General features: G+C 50.0%; 1 protein-coding gene across 1 annotated transcript in view; it reads left to right on the top strand.

The window, feature by feature from the left end:
- Nucleotides 1-24,742, top strand: part of Hlcs (holocarboxylase synthetase (biotin-(proprionyl-CoA-carboxylase (ATP-hydrolysing)) ligase)) — a gene marked incomplete in the record, with an annotated part of 191,247 nt that overhangs the window by 593 nt on the left and 165,912 nt on the right. Inside the window, 4 exon segments of the mRNA XM_013504641.1 lie at nt 2,998-3,132; nt 13,110-13,272; nt 14,854-15,857; nt 19,224-19,406. Coding sequence (XP_013360095.1) covers nt 2,998-3,132; nt 13,110-13,272; nt 14,854-15,857; nt 19,224-19,406 — 1,485 coding nt within the window.

Here is a 24,742-nt window from a genome sequence, read left to right as displayed (position 1 = left end):
TCCCTGCGCCGCAGCCTGGGAAGCCCCGGAGCCGCCCGAGGCGCGCACACGCGGTCTCCGGCGGGGCGGGGCTGTGTGCCCGGGATCCTGGGCTGGGGATTCCGTGGCCTCTGGTGGTGCCAGGGTGGCGGACGCTGCGACCGCCAGGACGCCGGGCAGCTGCCCCTGACGTTGCCCCAGCAGTCTGGGCCGGCCTGGGGGACCCACGCTTGGACTCCAAGTTCAGGTCCCTGGGGGCACAACCTGCCCTTCCCCTCTGCAGCCGCGGTCCCCGCGCACTTCACCAGCAGGGACCCAGCGCGCACGGCCTCTGCACCCCAGCATCCCGGCGGGGGACTCGTTTCCGTGCTCAGGATGGTCGCTGCTATTTTGTTTGTTTGTTTGTTTGTTTGTTTTTGGTTTTTTTTCCGGTACCGGGAATCGAGCTCACGACCTCGTGCTTGCCAGGCAGGCGCTGTGCCGCTGAGCTAAATCCCCAGCCCCGGTGGCTGCTGTGGAGTGGCCGTGTCGCTGTAAATCGCTCCCTGACTACAAGCGAACGAGCCTTCTTTCCATTCAGCTGTTGCCTGGAGTGGGCTCGACCTCGGCGCGATTCTGCAATTTCTCGTGGCCCTCGCACCGTTGTGCACATTAACACCGGGAAAGTGTCGGTTTTGAATGGCTTTCATGTCCCTTTGCTCTTCCTCCTGCAAAGTTGGCTCACTCTGAGCATTTTTTGCACATGTCAAAGCATAACGCCCTTTTTAGGGTTGAAGATGTTGAAGTCGCACCTAGGTATGGGGTGGAATTGGGCCCCGGTAGTTAAAAAGCTACTTTAAACCGAGACTATACATATTAGCGCATGCTAAATACGGGTTTGCTCAGTTCTCCGAAGTACATGAGTACCGCCTACGTAACTACCAACACCTAGACCCAAGGGGGGATGTGCGCTCCTTTCATTAGATGCCTGGGCGGCAGGCTTAATTCTCCTAGGAACCCGATTGAGAGACATAAAAGGAGGAAGAATTGAGGGGTGGGTTTTTCTGTTGTAGTGGTTTGCATGCTGTTAATTTATTTAAAAAATAACCGCTAGGCTGTAGATCAGAGCAGAAGATCTGAGCATATAAAAACCTAGAGATGGATTCTAATTCTCTCGGTTTACTTTTGAGCCACTCTTCCCCAGGCCTGGGTTGGGGCCACCTTCATCTTTCAGGGCCTCTGCCGGAATGTGCTGTGGTTGGAACCATTCAGCTCTGTTCTCACAGATTTCAAACCACAGTTCCTTATTTCTCATTTCTGACTTTGTTCTTGCTAGGGACCCGGACTGTTTAGCTTCTCAGCCTGACCGAAATGGTTGCTCAGTCTTTCTGTAAATAAAAGAAGGCTTAGTAGTTGTTTGATCTGTGCTCTGATATTCAGGGTCTACAAATGGAAAGCTTGGCAATTTGTGATGAGTTTCTGCAGTTTTAAGACTGGAAATATTGTTGGGCTGATGACTGGGCGCTGTGGATAACTTGTTGTTAGTCTTCCTAGGTTGAATAACTTTATAGGACTGAATTGCATGATCCGTGTGTTATCCGAATCAGACGCATACTGTACTGAATGTGTACATTATATAACTGAAGGCTCCACTGTAAGTTGATAAGTGTAACCAAAATAGTTGTTATAAACTGGAAATTTGAAGCATTTTGTCTGTTTAATGGACATTCTGTGTTTAAGTGGACAGTTTTTAAAAAGTACTTTATTGATATTGATGATTATATTCAACCATAGAGGACAGTTTTCTTCCTGCAGATTTTTTTGGAGACAGGGTCTCGCTATGAAGTTCAGGGTGGCCTTGAACTCACTATGTAGCCCAGGCTTGCCTCCCACTCGAAGCGATCCTCTTGCCTCAGCCTCCTGTGTGCTGGGATTACAGGTGTGCACCACCGTGCCTGGCTCCTCCCTCAGATTTTCACTTATTAATTATTTTAGCAGTTATTTATGAAGTATCAGTATGTGCCAGGCTAGTAGGCAAGGACATACTTGAAATGATAACAGTGGCCCTGACTCAAATACCCAAATGCATTTTTAAAAAATGGAGATAACCTCCCACCCCCTTAGATTTCAGCTTTTTCTGCCCTGGGTATTCTTCATTTTTGCTAAGCTAAAGCTTTTAAAAATCAAATTCCTGTCTTTTTAGAGAGACTTTAGGATTGTTGTTGGGTATATGCATGGGGGGTTGTCCTAGGACCTACCCCCTCCAGGTACTAAACTGCAGATCCTCAAGTCCCTTATATAAAAAGTGTGGTGTAGACCTACACACACGCTTTCTATACTTTCTAATTCATCTCTTTATTATGATACCTAAGACAGTGCAGATGCTGTGTAAATAGTTGTTGGAATACATTGTTTAGGGAATAACAAGAAGAAAAGAAAGTCTATACATGTCAGTGTGTCAGTACAGATGTGATTTGTTTTCCAAATACTTCTGTTTGAACCTATGGATGCGGAACCCATGGATGAGGACTGACATATCCGATCTGCTAACCCATACTGTCTCTAATCTGCTTTAAAAAAATACTAAACTAAAATCGCTTTTGACTGGCATTTATATTTCAGATGTGTTTGCTGACTGGTCTCCCTGCCTCTGATAAAGGCCCCTGCTGCAGCAGCTGTGGGGACTAAGGGACACCTTATGCCTCTGTGACCAGGTGTACGTTCCCAGGCCTCCATCCTTCACTGAATCCAAGAGTGATTTGCAAAGCACCTGCCTGCTAAGCTGGGAGGAGCAGTGGTTGGAATTAATTGCACAAAAATAATGTCTAGAGACATTAAAGCTGTCAGGAGACCTAGAGGGGCTTTGCAGCTGTCGAAGCTGTCAGAGCTGCACAGGTGGCTGCTTGCGGAAGAGCCTCAGATCGCTCCAGGTGGCCTGTACCTGGGTGGCAGGGGAGGGCGTCCGGCAGGCTGAGAGAGATGGCAGCTGTGGTTCGGTGTGACACTGACTCCTCGTTATGTTTCTCTCCCTCTGTCCAGTCCATTGACAACCTGAACAAATGGGTCCTGTTTCTGGTCTCTCCCTTTGTGCTTGAAGCAGAGCACATTGCATTTGTGACAGAAAGCATTTGGGTACAAGGTGACAGTTTACAGAGACCATCATCTACTGAAACGGTGAGTGCTGGGTGGTTTTTCTCGCGCACCATAAGGGAGGTATGTGTCCTAATCCAAGTTTGTCTTTCGTTTGTAATTTAAAATTGTAAATTAAGCAATCAGTTAGGTTAAATCATATAAAATTTGTGATATGTGACATTTTTTGACCTTTGGGCTTTTAAGTTGAGTTCACTGTTCTTATAAGCTTGGCAGAAATTTGCAGTCACTTTTAAAGGAACTTTTTGAATAATACTTATTCTGTTCACATACTGGAGTAAAGTATTCTATTTTTATGTTTATTTATTTATTTATTTATTTAGTCTGTTTTTGGTGACAGGGTCTCACTATGCAGTTCAGGCTGGCCTTGAGCTCACTTTGCAGCCCAGGCTGGTTTTGAACTTGCAGCAATCCTCTTGCCTCAGCCTCCGGAGTACTAGGATTACACGCATGCGCCACCACGCCTGGCTAAGTATTCTATTTTTGAACTCTTGTGCACAGATTTAGCTTAATCAGAATTCTGGGTAAAAATGCACATGGCTCCCATTCACTCATGAGTTGAGGTAACATGATAAATACCCACAATCCATCACTCAGGATAGAGACTGGGACCTGTGCCTGTGAGGGGCCCCAGGACCCCTCCCCTGGCCCCACCCGGCCCCAGTTTCCTTTTAGATGTATACACACACCGCCTTTCTGAACACTTACACGATCCTTGCATATTATTACATTTATAAATATGGTGAGCTAGAAGTTTTCTTATATATCCTAATATCATGTATAAATTTAGTCAAATTTCAATTTACAACCAAAGCCAGGATTTCCAAGATACTACAGTTGCATAAAATATCAAGGGTGCACAGATTGCCTCTTTTTTTGTTTGCTGTCTTTTTGAGACAGGGTCTCACTGTGCAGTTCAGACTGGTCTTGGTCTCACTTTGTAGCCCAGGCTGGCCTCAAGTGCTGGTGTTATAGGTGTGCACCACCACGCCCAGCCAGATTGCCTCTGAATACAAAAATATAACTGTTACTTTTTTTTTTTTTTTTGAGACAGCCCTTTGATTTGCAGCCATTCTTTTTTTTTTTTTATTTTAAAAATAAAAGGAGGAAAACATTAACAGACAGACAACATTTTACAAAATAGCAAAAGAACAGTACAGACAATACAGAGTTACAAAGTGGTAGGAAATTAACAATGCCTGTTGTATTACATATTGTTATCTTCAAAGTGGTTTCTCATGAAAACAGATAGAGACATGCAATATTCGTCAATCAAGGATTCATTAACAGTTTCTTTCAGCAAAGAAATAGGAGACAGTAGAACAACCATGTTAACTATCCTGTATATACATACATACAAAATTTCTCCTTCTTTCCCTTCTCTTTTCCTGCATCCCAGTTGCCCTTTACCCTTGAGTACTTTCCTGTCATTTCACAATGTCTATTATACCTCCTAGTTTAAATTAACTCCTTCAGGTTTTACACTAGTGAAAGAATGCGGTGCTTGCACATGCAGGTCTGATTTATTTCACTTATGAGTATGGTCTCTAGTTGTGACCATTTACCTATGATTTGCAGCCATTCTAAAGACCCCCAGTGACAAATAAATGACTCATAGGAATTTAGTTTTTTTTTAATTTTAATTTTTATTAGTACATGCTTGCAGTACGTAATGATTCCATTGATCATGGGGAAGGAATTCAGTTTTTAAAAAAGGTTGCATTCAGGTATTCATATTTTCACTTACTTGCTAATGGGTATTTGTCAAACATCTAGTTACTTTGCTAGTTGCAATAATAAATCCCAACAGATGATGGCAGGCTAGCGTGCTTACATGGGCTGTCCCGTTTAGCAAGAAAAAGCTGCAGGGAACGTCTACATTCTCTGCAGAGGAACAAATTCCCTTGTGCTCTGCACACTCCCGGCAGCCCCTCACTCCTGGAGGGTTGCGGGTGCCTGTGCGTGTTGGGACTGTCGCTAGGGCAGGAGGGAGGCTGCGTCGCCATGTGGAAGATGCAGTCAGAGCAGATGTCGCTGTGTGCTGAGTGCTGGGCAAGCGAGGCTGGGGTCTGGTGGAGGAGGTCAGGACTCTCGGGGCAAGTGCTGCCCGCACTTTAAGGGGAAGCAACAGGGTGAGGGCTTCCTTGGTGGAGCAGCATGTGGCAGGGGCACATGGCTCAGCAAGGTGGACTGGGGAGCGGTCCCTGTAGGACTCAGTGGTCTCTCGGTGGTCCCTGAGAGAAAACAGCGAGAGGATTTAGAAAATAAAGACAAGAGGTGATAGCTGGGGTCAGGTGGTCAGGTGGAGCGACGTGTTGATGGGCAAGAGGACTGAGTTTAACAGTAGGGGCGTTTATTTATACTCTTGCAAAGTTAGTAGGATGAGAGGCAATGCTGCCTAGCGACTAACGACTGTAATTGTCCAGGCAGGAGGCTTTTCTCAAGGCTGAAGTAGCTTGACAGCTTGAGGCACTCTGGCTCTGTCCTGCCCTCACACACATGACCAATTTCCGGCCCCAGCGGCTCCCAGCAGGCCCCAGAGGCGGCCACGGGGAAGGTGCACTGCTGCAGTGCAGTGTGGGGTGTTGTCCTGATGCCCTGCTGGTTTTCCAGGACGCAGCCAAGCGGGCTGTCCCATCAGTCACAGGACCCAGAAGCCTGCAGACCAAGCCAGGGCACCGGGTCCCAGAGTAGGGAATGAATTCGCAGCGCACAGCTGGAAGCAGGAGAGAGCTGGGATCTGTCAAAGGCTTGGGTCCCCTGCGTGGGATGGAAGTACCATGTGATGCTCATGTATCCTCCGTCCCTGCTCTGTGTCAGCTTTCCCACCAGCCGTGCTGTCGCAAGCACCGAGTCGTGGTGACAGAAGGGACTCGGCCGGTGGCAGGGGTCAGAGCCAGCACTCCCTCACTCTGTGGAGATCTGGGCTTCTGTGCTCATCAGTGATCTGTCTGTGTGTGACAGGGATATCGTGGGTTCCGCCTTAAGGGTGACACAGTTGCCAATCTGGAGGTGGCATTATCTGCGTCTTATTAATATTTAAAAGACTTAGTTGGTTCTTTCATGATTCTCTGCTGACAAGCGGTGCCCTCTTGCTCTGTCCTCTTTTATCTGTGCTCACGTCACGTTTGTTCCATTGATGTTGTTCATCTTCAGCATTTTGTACAAGTCTCTGACTCGTTATAGCACCATAAGATAAGGTACAGTATGGCTTTCACTCTTGATGTCCTTTAACATGTTCCTGTATGTGCAGACTTTAATATTCTCAGATAGTATGGCAAATACACTTAATGCACAAATTAAAAAGGGCATTTATGCATTAATTAGGAACTTGGAGTCCATCCTATGTTTAGTAGGCTAAAAAGCCGTATTTATTTATTTATTTATGTCTTTTTGAGACATAAATAAACTTGCTATGCAGTTCAGGCTGGTCTTGAGCTTACTTTGTAGCCCAGGCTGGTCTCAAACTCGCAAGGATCCTCCTGCTTCAGCCTCCTGAGTGCTGGGATTACAGGCATGCATCACCACACCTGGTTTAAAAAGCCTTTTTTAAAAAGCATAACAAAGTCGAGCCTGGTGCCACAGTTGTGTAATCTCAGCACTGAGGTGGCTAAGGCAGGAGGATCGCCCTGACTTCTAGGCCAGCCTGATTTACACAATGAGATCCTGTCTCAAAAAAAAAAAAAAAAGAGTAAAAGCTCATATTTGTGCTTTAGAAACATCACAATCCAGGCAGATTAGTGAGTGGAGCAAACCCGGAGCTCCTGAAGTTTGTGTGAGAAGAGGGCTGGCCTTGAAGTGCTGGGGCGGTTCCGGAGACAGGGGCTGGCGGTGGAATGGGCGGTGGCCAGTGGCCCCTGCCGCAGGCTGAGGACACCGAGGGAAGGACACTAAGCGGGGCTGGAAGGAAGGCGGCTTCGCTCCTTGTAGTGCTCACCCTTGCTGGAGTAACACAGCCTGGGAGTCCTGGTGGCTTCTGTCAACAAGCCTGGCTCCTCGGCCATGCCGTATGCAGGCTCTGCAGGTTGGTGCTGTTTCTGGGTTCGCCCTGCTGTGGGCTCTGCTCCCTGTGTGTCGCTCATGCAGGAACTTGGGGGGTGCACCCAGTGAGGGACACACTGTCCTCGCAGAGCTGGTGACACCAGTGCATGGGGACTCTTGCTTCATCCCCTGAGTCTGGGCAAGTGACCTCAGTGATTCCTTGTGCAGTGGGATGTGGTGGAACCCCATGCTGGACTTCCCAGGCCTGGTCACTGGGAGCCTCATTGCTCGAGCACAGCTCCCCTGTGGCTGGATCCGTATCCTGGAGGACCAGGCCCTCAGGACAGCGCTGGCTGAGTCCCTGAGTGGAGCCCCAACTCGCCAGCCCTAGGAGGGACTGTCTTAGCAGTGGACCATCAGCCCCTGTTACGGAGACAACATCCCACACCACCTCCTGCCGTGTGGAGCCAAACTCAGCTGTCCTGCTAAGCTGAGATTTGCAAGCAAAATAAGTGCTGAGTTTTTAGCCACTGCACTTGGGCTCATTTGTTACACAGCAGTGGGTTACTAGACTGCCAGGACTCCTCTGATGCCCTCCCTAGTGGTGCACCTTGGGTGACAGGTCTGTAGAGCCTGGGGACATCTAAAGAACACACAGGTTGTGACAGCATCGGTGTCACACCTGTACACAGGTGTAGTCCTGACTAGCCCTTTCTTTGAGTCCTTGGCTTTGCTGTTATTGAATATTACCCAGGTGGGTTTATCAGTCCAGCCCTTGCTTGCTATGGAGCTGTGACGCCCTTACACTGTGACTTGCTTTTGCAATACCCTTCTTATAAAACTGCATAGAGCATATTGTCTTTTTCACTGAGAGACTGAAAATGAATTTTTTGGCATCCTTTTATCCTGTTTCCAAATCTGAAAGGCAGCTAGGGCATTAGAAATTAATCGCTCTCAGTATCATTGTTTCAAATTCTTTATATCTCTGTACCCATCTCTTCTCTGTTCATTTTGTTGCTAGAACTGTTTTAGCAACCTATCATGCATTTAAAATGATTTGGAGTGGACGTGGTGACTCACATCTGTCATCTCAGCCCTTGGGAGGCTGAGACGGAAGGATCACCGTGAGTTCAAGGCCAGCCTGGGCTAAATAGGCAGACCCTGTCTCAAAAAAAAGGAAAAGAATAGAAAAGAAACAGAAACAAGGCCTGGGGTTCAATCTCTACCACTGGAAAAAAAAACAAACAAAAAAAGACTTGGAAGAGGAGAAGCAGCAGTCAGAAATTAGCAACATCGGTTGTCTGACTCTGGGCAGCTGAATGGTTGTTGAGATTTCTGATCTCCCGGCTGCTACAGAGCTTCCGCTCGTCACCTGCTGCTTGCAGAGGCCACTCGAGCTGGCTAAAGCTGGTGTCACACTCGCGGACTTCCTGGACAGAAGTTCTCAGCCAAGTGGTGCATGTCCTCCTGTGTGCTTGCCCTGAGTTGACACATCGAGTCCAGGGCTTCAGTTATTGAACAGATTTCTGGCTGCTTAAGGGGAAGCCCCTTTGTGTAGGGCCAAGCAGGGCTCCCTCAGCTTTGATCTTGGGGGCAAGCCTTTTGCTTGACTTCCCCTTTCTTCCCCCACCCCTTTGTCTTCACTGGTAGTGCGGATTTCAGTGTCCGGTTTGCTTTTGTCCTGTGCAGGGCCGTGCCCCCGGATGAAGTATCAGTGTGGCGGTGCTGGCTTTGCTTTGATCGGGGTGCCCGGTGCTGCTTGAAAGGGTTTGCATGGTCTGTGGCTCCTGGGCCTCATTGCTAGAGAACGGAAGTGCACTTGGGTGAGGAGATGGTTGCCGGGCCACGAAACATGATCAGGGATGTGTATGCGGATCTCCTTTGCCTCTTCCTGTCCTTCCTCTCCTTTGTCTCCTGTATCTCTCACCGCAGAGGAGTGTGAGAATCGAATGGGAGGGCCCCTTTGCAGTGCAGTTGGGGGCTGCCACAGCGGGGCGCTCACTCCGTGTTTGCATAACTGACTTCTGGCTTCCCCGGCACTGTGGGCTGGAGGTGGCTGGGAGCTGGGGAGGGTGCAGGCTTGTGCAGGAGCCTGTCTGCAGAGCCTGCCCTGGTCACTAGTTAGCGCGTCTTCTCACCCTGCTCCTCCTCTGCTGTCCTTGCTCTGCACTCCCAGAGCTGGGTCTCCACAGTATTGGTTGAGGCTGTGAGCTTCAGCTTGCCCTGCACCGGCCGAGAGCTTTGAGACGGAGACTTCCCGGGATGCCAGGCACATGGTGCCTACACGGGGCTCCACGTCCCAGCTGGGGGACAAGTAGGTGACGAGCAGAGGGAGGACAGTTCTGAGGTTTGTCTTTCTCCATATTCTCTAGGCCAGTTAGTGCATTTATTATTATTATATTTTTTACTTTAGGATGGGGTCTCACTAAGTTGCCGGGACTGGGTTTGAACTCCTGATTCTTCTGCCTCAGCCTCCCAGAGTGCTGAGATTACAGGTGTGTGCCACCGCCACTGGTTTATTTATTTTATCCAGCGTTTAAAAAAATGTTTTTCAGCAGTGCTAGGCGTGGTGGTGCACGCCTGTAATCCCAGCACTCGGGAGGCTGAGGCAGGAGGATCGTTGTGAGTTTGAGACGAGCCTGGGCTACAAAGTGAGCTCAAGGCCAGCCTGAACTGCGTAGTGAAACCCTGTCTCAACAAAGCAAAAGGTAGAGTACATCAGGTTGAGTCATGCAGCAACTATGACATTTTGCTATGACCAAACACAAAGCATTGGGCAATGGCTATGTTTTACTCAATCCTAAACATGAGAGACATAAATAGTTTTATAGTTGACAAAGAAAATAACAAGCATGGAATACCACCAGAGAGCTGAACGAATGAATTCTCTCTCTGCCCAGCTGCTCATCCTCTGGCTGTAGCCATTGTCTCTGGGGGAAGCTTTCTTTCTTTATTTCTTTCTTTCTTTTGTAATTTAAATCTGGATTTATGTTTGGAAATACAGATGCAAATTAAAAAACTTAAAAACAAAACAAAACCCTGTCTCAAAAAGACCAAAAAAAAAAGAAAAAAAAGAAAAAACATTTTTCAATTTATGATGAATGTTATTATGTATGTCTAAAATGTAGCAGTAAAATAAAAATGCAAAAAAAATTTTTCAGCAGGAGTTAGCTCTAGAACAGTCCACCAGCTATGGAAAAATCGGATTCAAAGTTGTGTGTTTCTGATTATGAAAGTTGAGGGTGCCGGGTGTGGTGGTACACGCCTGTATTCTCAGCACTCGGGAGGCTGAGGCAGGAGGATTGCCATGGGTTCAGGGCCAGCCTGGGCTTCGTAGTGAGACCCAGTTTCAAAAAAAAGGAAAGAAGGAAAGTTGAGGGAGTATGAAGACAGTTTTGGAGAGTCAAGGGAATCATTCATGGCACCTTAGAGACTATAATGCTCATGGTTGCTTTTCTTTTTTATTTATTATTATTACAGTCTTTAAAAAATTAATTTTGTTGGTACACTTTTTATTTTATTTATTTATTTATTTATTTATTTATTTTTCTGGTACCAGGAATCAAACTCATGACCTCCCGCTTGCCAGGCAGGAGCTGTGCCGCTGAGCTAAATCCCCAGCCCCTTGGTACACTTTTGACATACATAATGATCACATTTGTCATAGGGAATTTGTACCTGTACATGATGTGTCTTGATTCTTTTTTCCCATTCCCCTCCCCTCCCTTCATCCCTTCTTCCCCTCTTGTTTCTATTGTTTTCCTTTTATTATTTTTCTTCCTAGTCCTTCCCTTTCTTTTCCCCTTCTTTTCCCCACTCCTTTGTTCCCCTTCCCATTTGAACATTTTCTTCCTACTTCCCAATATCTATCCTCCATTTTGGTCCTTATTTACCTTATTTTGGTTTTTCACAGCAGAGAAACAATGCAGTATTTACACGCGTGTGTCCAGTTTATTTCACTTATGAGTATGGTTTCAAGGTGCATCCATTTACCTAGAAATATCTCAAGCTCATCTTTCTGTATGGCAGAGTAGTACTCTATTGCATATAGAAATAACATTTTCTTTCTTTTTTTTTTTTGTCTTTTTGAGACAGATTCTTGCTATGCAGTTCAAGCTGGCCTTGAGCTCACTTTGTAGCCCAGGCTGGCCTCGAACTCTCAATGATGCTCCTGCCTCAGCCTCCCAAGTGCTCGGATTACAGGTGTGCGCCACCAAGCTGACCTTTTTTTTTTTTGTCTAAATGCCAGTTTTTTTTTTTTTTTTTCCAGTACTGGGAATCGAACTCACAACTTTGCACTTGCCAGGCAGGTGCTGTGCCGCTGAGCTAAATCCCCAGCCCCCCATTTTCTTTATTATTCATCTGTTGATGAGTATCTGGGCTGTTTCTAAGATTTAGCTATTACAAGTTGTGCTGCTATAAAAGTGGGTGTGTGTATATCACTGTGGTATGATGCTTTTAACTCTTTTGGGAAGATACCTAGAAGGGGAGCAACTGGGTCAGATGAAACCTCTAGTATTAGTTTTCTGAGGAACCCTCACAGTGATTTCCATATTGATTATACCAATTTATACTTCTACCAACAGTGGAGAAATTACTAGGTTTTTGACACAGAGTCTCACTGTGTAGCCCAGGTCAGCCTGAACTCTTGGCAGTCTTCCTGCCTGAACTTCCTGAGTGCTGGGATTACAGGTGTGTGGCACCGCACATGGCTTCACTGTTGTTTATAAAGGCAGGTGTAGGATAGGTAATAGTTTTCACTCATGGAGCCCTTTATTCTGCCGCAGCTTTCCACAGGGCCTCACACACACTTTCTGTAGTGGGCTTTTCCGCCTATAACCCTGCACTGCGATGGGCATTAACAGTGTTGTGGTTTGCGGGTTCCCAGTGAGCGAGCTGAGAGTACAGAGACTTCTCCAGAAACAGGCCTCTGTGATTTTGGAGTTTGAGGCAGGTCCTTCTACCCCCTGGCTCCTTTTTCTGTTGGGTACCCTATGATAGATCACAGGGTCCCATCTCCCAGTAGGAAGTTTTGCAGAACCCCGAAGGCTGGAAAGCCGGTGTTTGGTCCGCACTCTCTCTGTCCCCCTTGTGGCGGCAGTGTGAACTGTCTGCACTGTTGACAGCCACCCTGGCGTTTCTGCGTGGTGGGATCCCTGGGGCTGCAGGCTGGCTGCTGGGCCCTCCTGATTGCAGGGTCAGAGCTGTGGCAGGAATTTCTGAGTCTGAGGTGCCTCCAGGAGTTCTGCTTTGGTTCTGCTTGGCTTGTACTTTGCAAGCCACCTGTGATTTCATGCAGCCTGTTGAGGACCAAATGGAGGGCCTCCCATAGGCTAAGCAAGCTCTCTACCTAGAGCTGCACCCCCAGCCCCAGTAGGTTACATGTGAGGTTGTCTTAGTCACTTTCTCGTCGTGGAGGCCCAATATCTGACTTCCACAGCTTAGAGGAGAGGTTTGTTTGGGCTCACATTTGTGGAAGGTTCAGTGCATGGTCGGCAGGGTGACATGCTGGAAGGACCTGGGTAGAGGAGAGCAGGAAGCAGAGAGTGGGAGGAGCTGGAGAAGCAGATGACGCTCCCAGGCCACAGCCCTGTGACCAGCCCCCAGCTAACCGGAAATCAGCTCTGATCCCTGTCACGCAGGCACCTTCCCGAAGCCTCGCCTGCTAGTGCAACAGGGCTCTGCCAAGATGTGCAGATGTAAAGCCATGGCTTTGTCCTCCCCTCCTGGTCTCCGTCACTGAAGGCCCGGAGGAGCAGCCTTCTCCCCAGGTGGTTCCTTCTAGCAGCTGACACTGCAGTTACTGTTAACTGAGAGAGTCGCATTGAGTGTCTCAGAAGCACTGCTGTCACCTGCAAATAAGCACGTTGGGGCTAGAACAACAGATATTAGTAAAACGCAGTATCTAGTAATTTGTGGAGCCTGACTGTTTACATTATTATTGGTGAGGAGCCTGAGAGGGAAAATAAGGTGGTCACTTGAAAACTGTCAGCTTCTCTCTTCTGCCTCCTTTTTCTCAGCTCGTCAAGTGGTCGGACTGCTGTCTGCCACTGGCTTGCCGGCCAGGGGATCCCTACCAGTTAATTGCGGAGGCGAGTGTGGACGACTTCAGCAGGCTGGGGGCGGCGTTCATGGAGGACAGGCTCCAGATGGAGAACGGGCTGGTGCCGCAGAAGATCGTTTGTGAGTAGCTTCCGAAAGTGCTCCCCTCCTAGCAGCCCTGCAGGTCACTCGTGGAAGGGCTGCCCTGGTCTGCCAGCACTCCTTTTTGTATGACTGAAGGGCCAGGCGTAGTTTCAGTTTAATTCAGCCAGCAGGTTTGACTTAACCCTAAAAGTATAAAATTCATATACGCGTCAAGAGTTTTGAGGGGCAAGGGATGATATATCATTAGTGTTTATAGGATTTGTTAGAATTCTTTTTTTTTTTTTTTTTTTATTTTTTTTTTTTTTTTTTTTATGGTACTGGGGATTGAACCTAGGGTCTTTGCACTGAACTACATGTCCTATATTTAATTTTTTTTTTTTTTTAAATTTTGAGACAGGGTATTGCTAAGTGGTACAGGCTAGGTTCAATCTTGTGATCCTCCTGCCTCAGCCTCCCTGAGTGTTGGCATCGCAGGCGTGTACTGCAATGGCCAGCTTACATTAGGATTTTTCATAATTGCATTGTCTGTGAGCTTGCATTCAAATTCAAAACATTTATTTCACACAATATAAATAGTTTCTAGACTGTGATTTTGCTGAGTGGGAAGCATAGTGTTACTATGAAGTTCTAAATCTGACAGCTTTTACAAATGTTTTCTTTTAGGAAACACACAAACCATTCCTCTTCAGGCTTACGTGCAGGCTTTCTGTGTCTGTTAAAGTTTCCATTTATATCATAGGCAAGTAAAAGTGTCACTTACCAGCTTTAGAAATTTATGTAAATTGCTCAGTTTGCTCATTTGCCGTATGCATACGCCCAGTACTGTGTTAGGCATGCAGCAGGTGCTCAATCTTTTATTTTTTTTCCTGAGACAGGGTCTTGCAGGTTTGCCTTGAACTCTTGTGTGGCCCAGGTTGGCCTTGAGCTCCATGTTCTCAAGATCCTCCTGCTCAAGCCCCTTGAGGGCTGGAATCACGGGCTGTACCAAGACACCTGGCTCAGTATATGTTTCCTTAATTAGTGATCATGAGTTTATGCTCCAGTCAGAGAGCAGATACTGTAGAACCTTTCTGCCGACTAGATCTTAGGAAGTATCCTGAGTATGACTTCCCTGGGCTGTGCTTGGATCGACTCTACCTGTATGATCTCTTTATTTCAGTTTCATTGTCATGTAGAAGAATAACGTCCAAGAAATCGAATTTTTAACTAAGTAGGCAAAATCGTCTGTCTTTATCTCCCTTTATTTACCAGTCACTAAGAGAATTCTAGCTTGGTGTGGTGGTGCACCCCCATAATCCCTGCACTCTGGGAGGCTGAGGCAGGAGGATCACAGGCTCGAGCCCAGCCTGGGCAAGTTCTCAGTGAGACCCTATCTCAAAATTTTAAAAAAGGAGGGGTCTGGGGATGTAGCTCAGGGCAAAGGTCCAGGGTTCAATCCCCTGTACTCAAAAGATGAGATCCAAGGCTGTCTGGTTTGTGCAGGAGAGATGTGGGAAGTGGAGTTTCCTGTGGCCCGGGGGCCCCAGGCTGGAGGCGAGGTGTGTGGGAGCAGGTGGTGGGGGTGTGGGGTGCCGGGTGCAGGGTGAGCTGACGCGGCTCTCCCTGCTGTTGCCCTAGCGGTGCACTTGCAGGCCTCCGCTCTGCAGGAGCTCGCAGACCCGACCTCCAGCGGCCGAGCCCCAGCCCTGCCGCCCATCACTGAGCCCGCCCCAGAGATGGAGCCTGCACAGAACGGCAAAGGTGGCTTGGAGGCCTCGGGGGACGGCTCCCCCAAGCTGAGCAGTGAGCCCGCCGGCGACAGCGATCCTGCTGGGGACAGCGATCCTGCTGGGGACAGCGAGCCTGCTGGGGACAGCAAGCCCGCCGGCGACAGTGAGCCCGCCGGGGACAGCGAGCCCCACGGCCCCGCCGAGCACAGACACCTGCACCTGTCCAGCTGCCATGAGTGTTTGGAGCTGGAGAGCAGCACCATCGAGTCGGTGAAGTTTGCGTCTGCCGAGGACATCCCTGAGCTCCCCTACGATGCCAGCGGCGGTCCGCAGGGCACCTCCGATGGTCTGGGCCCCGGAAGGGAAGGCAGGAGAGGCAACGCCATGGGGAAGGCTCCTAACATCCTCCTCTACGTGGGCTCGGGCTCCCGGGATGCCCCCAACCGGCTGCAGCAGGTCCGGGCCCTCCTGGCCGACTGCGTGGACACCGACAGCTACATCCTGTACCCACTGCCGGAGGACAGCGCTCGCAGGGACCCATGGCCAGACCACTGCCTGCTGTTGGTCATTGCCGCCAGGGAGCCCATCCCTGAGGACGTGCACCGGAAGTTCACCGCCTACCTCGCCCAGGGCGGGAAGGTGCTGAGCCTGTCGTCCAGCTTCCTGCTCGGGGGCATGCGGGTGACCAGCAAGGCTGCGCTGCAGGGCACCGTGCAGAGCCTGGTGTTCTCCAAGGCTGGCCGGGGCGACGTGAGGCTCAGCGTGCTGAGCAGTGGCTGTGTCTACGAAGAGGGCCCCGGGGAGCCGCTCGGCCCTGGCAGGCTGCAGGGCCACCTGGAGAACGAGGACAAGGACAGGGTGATCGTGCAAGTGCCTTTCGGGGCCCGTGGAGGGGAAGCCGTTCTCTGCCAGGTACGGAAGGGGCTTCCCCGGGCTCCCGGCCTCTGGCGGGGGGCGGGGCTTGGGCTCCTGAAGCCTGCCCAGTGAAGGCCTTCAGATGGGATCGGGCGCATTCAGGGTGGTATGGCCGTAGACAGTGAAGGCCTCCAGAGCTTAGCCAGGGGCTGCCTGGCGGGCTGGGAGCTCTAAACCTGATGGTGAGTTTAGCGCATCTCCTAGGCTGGGAGGACGAGGTGGGGCAGGGCTGGGCTGCTGCAGTTACTTAGCCTAGGACTAGTCAGAAAATTCTTGCTTTGGTCTTTACTGGTAATAGTCTTTCTAAAGTATGTCAGTCTACTTTCTTGCTGTTCATATCAAGCCATTATTTAACATAGGAAATCGAAAGATTTAGGGTAGTCCTTCTAAACAGCACCAAACATGATAAACATTGCCGTTGACTGTAGAGGTAGTTAGTGTTAAAGCCATCCTTGAGAGCTGGGTGTGGTGGTGCAGGCCCGTAATCCCAGCACCCGAGAGCCTGAGGCAGGAGGGTCGTGGTGAGTTTCAGGCCAAGGCCAGCCTAAGGTACACAGTGAGACCTTGTTTGAAAAAAACAAAAAAACTAAACTAAAAATAACAGTAACAATAATAACAAAACCATCCTGAAGTCCTCAATTTCTTTATGATTTATTTAGCACTCTTAAAGTCTTAAGTGCCTGTAATCCCAGTACCTAGGAGGCTGAAGCAGGAGGATCTCAAATTTGAAGCCAGCCTTTTTTACATAGCAAAACCCTATTTCCAAAATCGAAAACCATAATAAAATAAAAAAAATCTTAACTGCTGAGAAAAGCTCCAAATAAGAGAATGTTGAAGTGACTCAGAAGAGACAGCGCATTTATACCGAGGTAGGAGAAAATAGAACGGGGTGAAGGGAGGAGCCGACTTGCTCCACGTATAAGGACGCCCTTCGGTTCTGCTGCTTCTCTCCCCATTAACTTTTCACGTGAGGAAGTAGTCACAGCTTCTCTCACAGCTCTTGTCATCTCTGAAAGCCTAGGACGAGAGTTTCTGTTAGAGATGGTGACCGAGGTTCCTGTGTAATGAGCCGCCAGAGATGGGGGTGTTCTGCCCGAGACTGGCGGAGATGGACGCCCTGGGTCTCGTTTTGCCCTGGGGTCTTTTTATCTTCTTAGGGAATGGCTTATTTCCCGTTTCGTCTCAGTCCCTGTGCGTCTCTCCAGCCCTACTCGGGCAGAGACGGCTTGGTGTTGGGCAGCCTGGGCCTGAGGCAGCCGTGCGGGCTTCTGCAGGGCTGCAGACCTCTCGAGCTGGTGCGGGGAGGCCTCGCCCCCCAGTCCTCTCATGGCAGGTGCGATCCCCGTAGCAAGCGCGCGTTCCCCGAGAAGCTGCCTAACCTGACTTCCTAGAGCCTCACTTTGGTTTTGAAGGGCGAGTTTGGCACTCCGTACACTGACTTGGACTAGAACATGGGTTCGGCACCGTTGGGATCCAGCTCTCGGGGTTGCACAGCGAATCTGTGGCTGCGCTGTTTAAACCGCCACTGCTGCTGCAATAACATCCAACCCTGCAGTGCATTGCCCAGGAAAAGGCAGCGCAGCTCAGCTTCACCAATCAGATCCAGGATGAGGGAGGCATGTGGATTTTAGATGCCTTCCAGGCTCCTGCGTGAAGGGGAACAGTCTCTCCCCAGGCCTGCATCTCAGTGATACCGCCTGAGAGCATCCAGTAAACACAGTTACAGGCTGGTTAGCGCCCCCTTCCTCTGCGCATTCCCACCCCTCGTCTTACGGTAAATCTAGTGATGGGACCCAGTCAGGGCGGCGAAGCACTGTATGCGCAGGACCAGCTGCAGAACGGGCGAGGTGTCCTGGTCGGGCGAGCTGCCTGGCGATGAGAAGAAGGGACCCAGAAGTGTCCCTGTGCTGCTGTGCTGGTCAGGTGTGCAGGGGACACTTGCCTTGGATTTGGGCTGGTTCTTGGTTATTGTGGACCAGGAGATTGGGCTGGAGTTGTCCAGAGAAAGCGCCGGCATGGATGTGAGGTGCTGCTTGTGTGCACCCTTGGCTCACGGCAGGAGTGGGGCGTCTCAGCCTGGCCGGGACACATTCTTTGCCCTCTGGGGATTCACTAGCACTCCTGGTCTCTACCCAGTCTGCTCCAGTCCTTCTGTCCTGAGCTGGAGATGCTTTACGTTGAGAAGCCATGTTTTCAGAAGGAGCCGGGTTATGGAGATGGGCTGTCACCATGGTAATGGCAGTGCCAGCAGAGGACCGAGACTGCCTGATACCGTAAGGACCGGAGTGCTTCCCTGCGCAGGCCCCGCCTGCTGTTCTGTCCCTGCTGCCGTGAAGACCAAGTCGTGGCAGCCACTCTTCTCGCTGCCCTTGGAGAAGCACCAAAATCTTTCTTTATTTTTATTTTTAGTTGTGTTGGGCATTTAACCCAGAGCCTGGCATATGCTAGGTATGTGCTCTACCACTGAGTTCTACCCCAGTCTAGCACCTAAATCTATCTTTCTTTCTTTTTCTTTTTTCTTTCTCTTCCTCCCTTCCTCCCTTCCTCCCTTCCTTCCTTCCTTTCTTCCCTTCCTCCCTTCCTCCCTTCCTCCCTTCCTCCCTTCACATAGTCTTGCTATGTAGTGCAGGCTGGCTTTGAACTCTCTGTATAGCCCGGACTGGCCTTGAACTGCAGCAATCCTCCTGCCTCGGCCTCCCAAGTGCTAGGATGACAGGCGTGTACCACCACCCAGCGATATTTCATTTTAACTGGACCGCAGAGCCTGGACTAAACCCAGGGAGCCCCAACCCTGGGGACTCGGTCAGGCGAGGGAAGGTGGTAGGGAAGGACTCCCTGGGTGCGCAGGAAGCCGTTCCTGTGAACTCCTGCGAGTGAGCCTGCTTCCTCTTTCCCACGTCCATGGGTGAGTCCCTGGCCTCACATCCACTGCGTTTCAAGTGTTTCAGCCCAGGACCAGTGGCCCGACTTGCCCAAGGTCACCGGCTGCTGGGTGACAGGTGACATCCAGAGTTCGTCCCACCTTCTCCTTTTGAATACTTTCTTTTTATTGCTTGTCATTGCTTTACAGATGCTCAGGTTCAGAGTTAATGTTCTGTTGCTAAGGAGAACAATTCATTGTCAAGTTCTCAGAAAACTTGGGAATGAAACTTCACCCCGCCCCCTGCCTTTTTTGAGACAGGGTCTCGCAGTGTCATCCAGGCTGGTTTTGAACTATGTAGCCCAGGTTGACCTCACATTTGTGGTGACCCTCCTGCCTCAGCCTCCTGAGTGCTGGGAGCACCAGGCCTGGCTGATTAAACTGTTTCTCCTAGTGCCTGTAAGGGCCCCCGATTCACCTTGCATTTGTATCTTTTTCTCCAGGCGCACTTAGAACTACCTCCCAGTTCCTCTGTAGTACAAACCCAAGAAGAATTTAACTTGCTCAAGTCAAGCAACATGAGTCGGCATGAAGTCCTTAAGGAGATCTTGGCCACTCTGGGCCTAAGCTGCGGTGCCCGACAAGCTCCTGCCTTAACACCTCTGCACTTGCTGATGGCTGCCAAGGTGAGTCTGGGCTCCGCAGGGAGGGCGCACCTCCTCAGGACCTGTTCCGTAACTGTCCGGTTTCAGCAGACAGGACCTTTGTTTACTTGTTGATTTTGAGACAGGGTCTTGCTATGTAGTCCAGGCTGGTCCTCAACTCACTGTATAGCTCAGGCTGGCCTCAAACTTGCATGGATTCTTCTGCCTCAGCCTCCCAAGTGCTGGAATTACAGGCGTGTGCTACCACGCCCAGCTTCACTTTTGATTTCTATTTTGACCTGGGGTTTAGAACTTGTCTTGATGTACGAGTGTCTTTAGCATTTTTTAGAGTTTGCATGCAATGGGGGAGGATGGGTCCTGAGTCTGGCAGGTGTTGGATGTGCAGGTTATGGCCCTTTTCAGGGAAGAAGGTCGCAGTTGTGTAGCGGTCCCTCCACGTCTGTGAGCTCTGCCACCAGATTGCAGAGGCGTTTGACAAAAGACTGCATCTGTTCTAAACGTGTGCAGGCTCTGTATTTGAGCCCAGGGCTCGCACATGCTAGGCCAGTGCTGTGGCATGGACTTACTTCCCCAGCCCTTTGTTTTTTATTTGGAGATGGGTCTTTCTAGTTTGACCAGGCTGGGCTTGCACTGGTCATTCTCCTGCCTCAGCCTCCTGAGTAGGTGGGATTATAGGCGCATGCCACTGTGTGTGGCCAGACCTGTTTCTTGTTGTTATTACCAAGACAGTGCAGTGCAACAAAAGCTCTTTCTGTAGTGTTTCTGCCGTACTTGGTGTTCCGAGTCCTCTGAGATGGGTTAGGGAGGCCACGTGTAGGTTACCTGCAAGTGCTGTGCCATTTTCCATGAGCAGTTTGAGGCTCTGTGGTTTTGGTGTCCAGAGGAAGGGAGGGCTGGGACTGACCCGCTGTGGGGACCTCGGGCTGGGACTGGCGCGTAGTGGGGACCTCGGGCTGATGGGAAACCACAGTCAGTTGTTTTGATCTGGGCTTTGCTCAGCAGTCTTTAGGGGAGGGACTCGCTTTTTTCAGTTGTGCTCACGTCTGCCACCTTGTGGCCAGCGCCCTCAGGATTTCAGTGGCTGTCGCCGCCTCTGGAGTGCCTGGGTCCTCGGGCCTGCATCTGCCTGCCCCACCTGTGATTGATGCCTGGTTTTGGGCAGGTGCCAGGTCCCTCAGGTGTGGGTTCTTGCTAATCCCCTCACCCTGACACGCTGTCAGTTTCTTAGTCGTTGTGACAAATCGTTCTGCCTCTTTGCTGTCTCCCTGTAACAGGCAGACTTGTGAGCAGAGTGGTACAGCCCGGTAGTCTCAGCAAATTCTCAGTCGTCCGGGGGCCCTGCACACCCATAGCCCTGCTTTTCCTGGCGGAGAACGGCACACCCTTCCCCCTAGCTCTCCAGGGAGGAGGCCTTGTCTTTCAGGTTCTGCGCGCTCGTGGGTGAGCTCAGTTTCCAGAGGGGAACAGAGTGTGGCGCTGCCTCGGTACCGTGCCATTACCTGGTACCGAAAGAGATGTACGAGGCGCCTTACAGGATTACTTGAGGACTAGATGAAATAATATATGTGAAAGCTCTATTAATTGTATTATTTAAATGGTAATGTTGTTATTCTTTTTTGAGACAGGGTCTTGATGTGTAATTCAGGCTGGCCTTGAACTCACAGTGATACTCCTGCCTCAGCCTTCTAGGTTCTGGGATTACAAGTGTGCCTCATCATGCCCAGCAATAATGTTGTTATTTTTATTATTCTTAGGTTGTTGGGAGTTGAGTGAGTTAAAAATATAAAATGTTCCTAACAGTTGTCTAGTACCTAGTCAAAAAGACTAAAGCTAATGTTTCCATTTTTAAAATGAATAACACAGTAATGGGTAGTTTTTACATTTAGAAACCTCTTTTTAACATCTTATTATAATTATTAATGTATTGTTCAAATTAAGAAAGATTCTTGTATTTCATTTTTATTGCCCCTTTTTCACCAGTTTGCACTCTTTTTGATGAACGCTCTTGGGAGTTAACAGTGTAACTCTTGTTTGCTTCCATGTCAGGAACTCACAGCGCCCACCGTTTACTTTCCGTCCTGTACATTCAGTTAATAGTAGCTGCGGCTCATGAAGATACCAGAATAAAACCGGGCTGCAGTGCTGCGAGGCCCGCAGACGCCTGGCCGCGGTGGGCCAGGTCTCTGAGCCCTGGGGGCTGCGCCGGCCTGGTTGCTCTGGTGTGGAGGGCTGGAGGAAGGGAGGACCCCTCCCCGGGGGCTGGGCTCACAGCCGGAGCCCTCACCACACTGGATGGGGGTCCTGGCCTCCCGAGCTCGGGACAGAGACCAGAGGCAGAGAGGAAAGTGTGCTCCGGCTGCTGCTTTCCTGCGGGAGCCTTGGCTTTTGTGCTGGGCTTGCAGGGTGGGTGTGTCCTGCAGGCTTGAAGCTGAGGCTCACTGTGGGTCTCTCAATGGGAAATCCCAGGCAGAGCTTGGAGTCTGTTTCCAGTCCGGTGAAGGGCTTGGGGCGGCCGGGGTCGGGGAGATCCGTTTCTCCTTGTTACTGTCCCCGGGGGAAGAGGGCTTCGCCTATGCACGGTGCATGCGAGGGGAGTGCTGGGGCTGGGGGCTCGCTGTGCGCTCAGAGACGCCCGCCTTGGAGCCGTCCCTTCCAGCGCAGTCCCTTCTCGCTTTGGTCCCGCCCCCGGCCTCCCCGGCGGTCACCTCTGCCTCCCTCCTGTTCTGTGGGAGCTCAAGGGACCAAGCAGTGTGTGCACGCTTGCTGTGCCTGTGCCCTTGCAGTTTTCTTTCTCTTAGTTTTGCCGTCCTGGGGATGGAACACAGGGCCTCCTGCACGGAGCCGCACGCCCGGCCTCTCTCCATTTCTAGCACTTGATAGCTCCTCTTAGCAGACCTTGAAGGTGCTGCAGAAGGAAACGGCAGCAGCTTTATACTGTGCTTTCCTGGAGTAGAAGGATCAGTGTGCACACAGATGTGAATGTGAGCTCTCACTGACTGACATGGTCCTTTTGGGCGCGGCTGGAGCGGTTCCTCTGGGGCCCGTCCTGATGCGGATGCTGAGACATCTCAGGATACCTCCAAGTTACTGTGCCGTTGGCCGCATTTATAGACCTACTTGGGCGGTAGAGTTGGGTTGTACCTTTCTTTGGCTTTCCTTCCTGCAGCCACCGTTGGTGGATCTCGTTGATCTCCACAGAAGTAAGTTACTTCAAGAGGGTCTCGGCTTGCCCACCTCACCTGTGGGACTCACCACGCGCCTGTGGCTCTGGTGTCTGGGGCCACTTTCTGTTTCTTGCTTCCTGTGAAATGCTCTGCTCCTGAAATCAAAGCTCGTGCCACAAGGTGTCGCTGCTGGCTAAGCTGCCTGGCACACAGACCCCTAGGACTATAAAGCTGCTCTGTTGAAATGAATTGTTTCTCTCCGTATCGACGTCACATAGTACAGTTTTGAAGTTTCTCGTTATACTGGTGGCACTTCCTTTTGGGTCTGTAAAAAATATTTGAAAGTCACAGTTCATAATATTGTGCATTCTACATGCAGTGTGTACTAGGTCCCATTATAGTATGGGATACAAAAGAACAAGATAAATACAAGAATTGTCCAGATACTTCCACCACACACCAGCTGTGTTTATACAGTGTGGAGCTCGACACAGCTCTCCGTAGCAAGGGTCACGGATTTATGGAGCACCTATGTGCTTCGTTTTTACCGCGATGCCAGCGGGAAGAAAACCACCGTGTCCCCAGGAGGAATAACTCACCTAGAGCAGCCTGCTCTTGGCATTTGCCGGGACATGTTCCGAGGCCTTCACGGGTACCTGAGCACCATGGCAAGCATGTGACGCCCGCAGTAAAATCCCATCATGTATGACTTTGTCAGCCTCACCATGCATGGCAGAAAGAAGAAACAAGGTCTGCCGAGGTCCAGGCTCTGGGTGGCCGAGCGCAGCTTTCTTTCTGGCCAGCGTCTTCATATTTAATTCAGCCTCCCAGGGGTGGGATGGAAATGCAGGCCCCAGCAGAGTTCCCGTGTGTTAACCCACGAGCTCCGTGAACCACATAACTGGCCTGTCTCTGTCCGTGGAAACAAGACCAGGGCTGGGGATGTAGCTTGGTGACACAGCGCCTGCCTGGCAAGCGCAGGGTCCTGAGTTTGATTCCTGGTACCAAAAAACAAATGAACAAGCAGACATTCAAAAAAATAAGAACACAGAAACGAGACTGGAAGGAAATGTAGTACATACAGTGGGTATTTCTGGTGGTGGGCTGAGTGGTGATTGCAATAATCCTTTAAACCTTTTTCTGTATTTTCTAGATTGTAGTGAATGTATATTATATTTTATAGCGAGCCAAAGCAGTTACTAAAAACTAAAAAACACCCAGTGTGGTGGCCACGCCTGTAATCCCAGCACTCAGGAGGCTGAGACAGGAGGATTGCTGTGAGTTTGAAATCAGCCTGGGCTACAAAGTGAGTACAGGGCTGGCCTGAGCTGCATAGCGAGTCCCTTTCTGCGGGTGTCGCGGTGAGGGGGGAGGGTGAGCTGCACGGCGGGCTTAGAGTGTTGTGGAGCCGCGCTGAGGGGCGGTCTGCTCGTCAGTGCCCCACTAGTGGGGGGACAGGAGGTTAGCAGGTGTCCTCTTCTGTGCTAGGACACTGTCACGATTCTTTTTTTTTTTTTGAGACAGGGTCTCACTTTGTATTGCAGGCTGGCCTTGAATGCACTCTGTAGCCCAGGATGGCCTCAAACTCACAGAGATCCTCCTGCCTCTGCCTCCCAAGTGCTGGATTTCAGGTGTGCACTACCATGCCTGGGTTGATTGCGATTCTGAGGGACATAGTTTTATAGAAAAGCTACAGTCCTTTCTCTTGCGGAACACCAGAAAGAACATAATTCCTTGATGTTTTATAATATTATAATAAGATTTTAGTAATTATAATTATTATAAAAAGATTATAATACATTTATTTTATATAAAATTTAATTTTAGCCAGGCATGATAGTGCATGCCTGTAATCCCAGCACTCAGGAGGCTGAGGCAGGAGGATGGCCATGAGTTCTGGGCCAGCCTGGGCTACATAGTAAGTTCAAGGACAACCTGCACTATGTAGTGAGACCTTGTCTGAAAAAAAACATTTAGTTTTATGGGAAAAATATAGTTCTTCCCCAATTCGGAAACTGGCCGTCTCGTTTCCATTTCTCTGCTTCTGTTTCCGTTTGCTCTCCGCCACAGACAGGGCACAGAAGAGGCCTGCAGCCCTGCATTGGGGGTCTTGAGGACCCCTGCTGGTTGACTGGGACTGGCTGGGTCCTGGACCTGTCATGAGGACAGAGCTGTCCCCACCCAGAGTCCCTG

Source organism: Chinchilla lanigera, unplaced genomic scaffold (genome assembly GCF_000276665.1).
Source record: "Chinchilla lanigera isolate Chin_1 unplaced genomic scaffold, ChiLan1.0 scaffold00006, whole genome shotgun sequence".
Taxonomy (NCBI): domain Eukaryota; kingdom Metazoa; phylum Chordata; class Mammalia; order Rodentia; family Chinchillidae; genus Chinchilla; species Chinchilla lanigera.
This window is presented reverse-complemented; position numbering and strand designations above follow the sequence as displayed.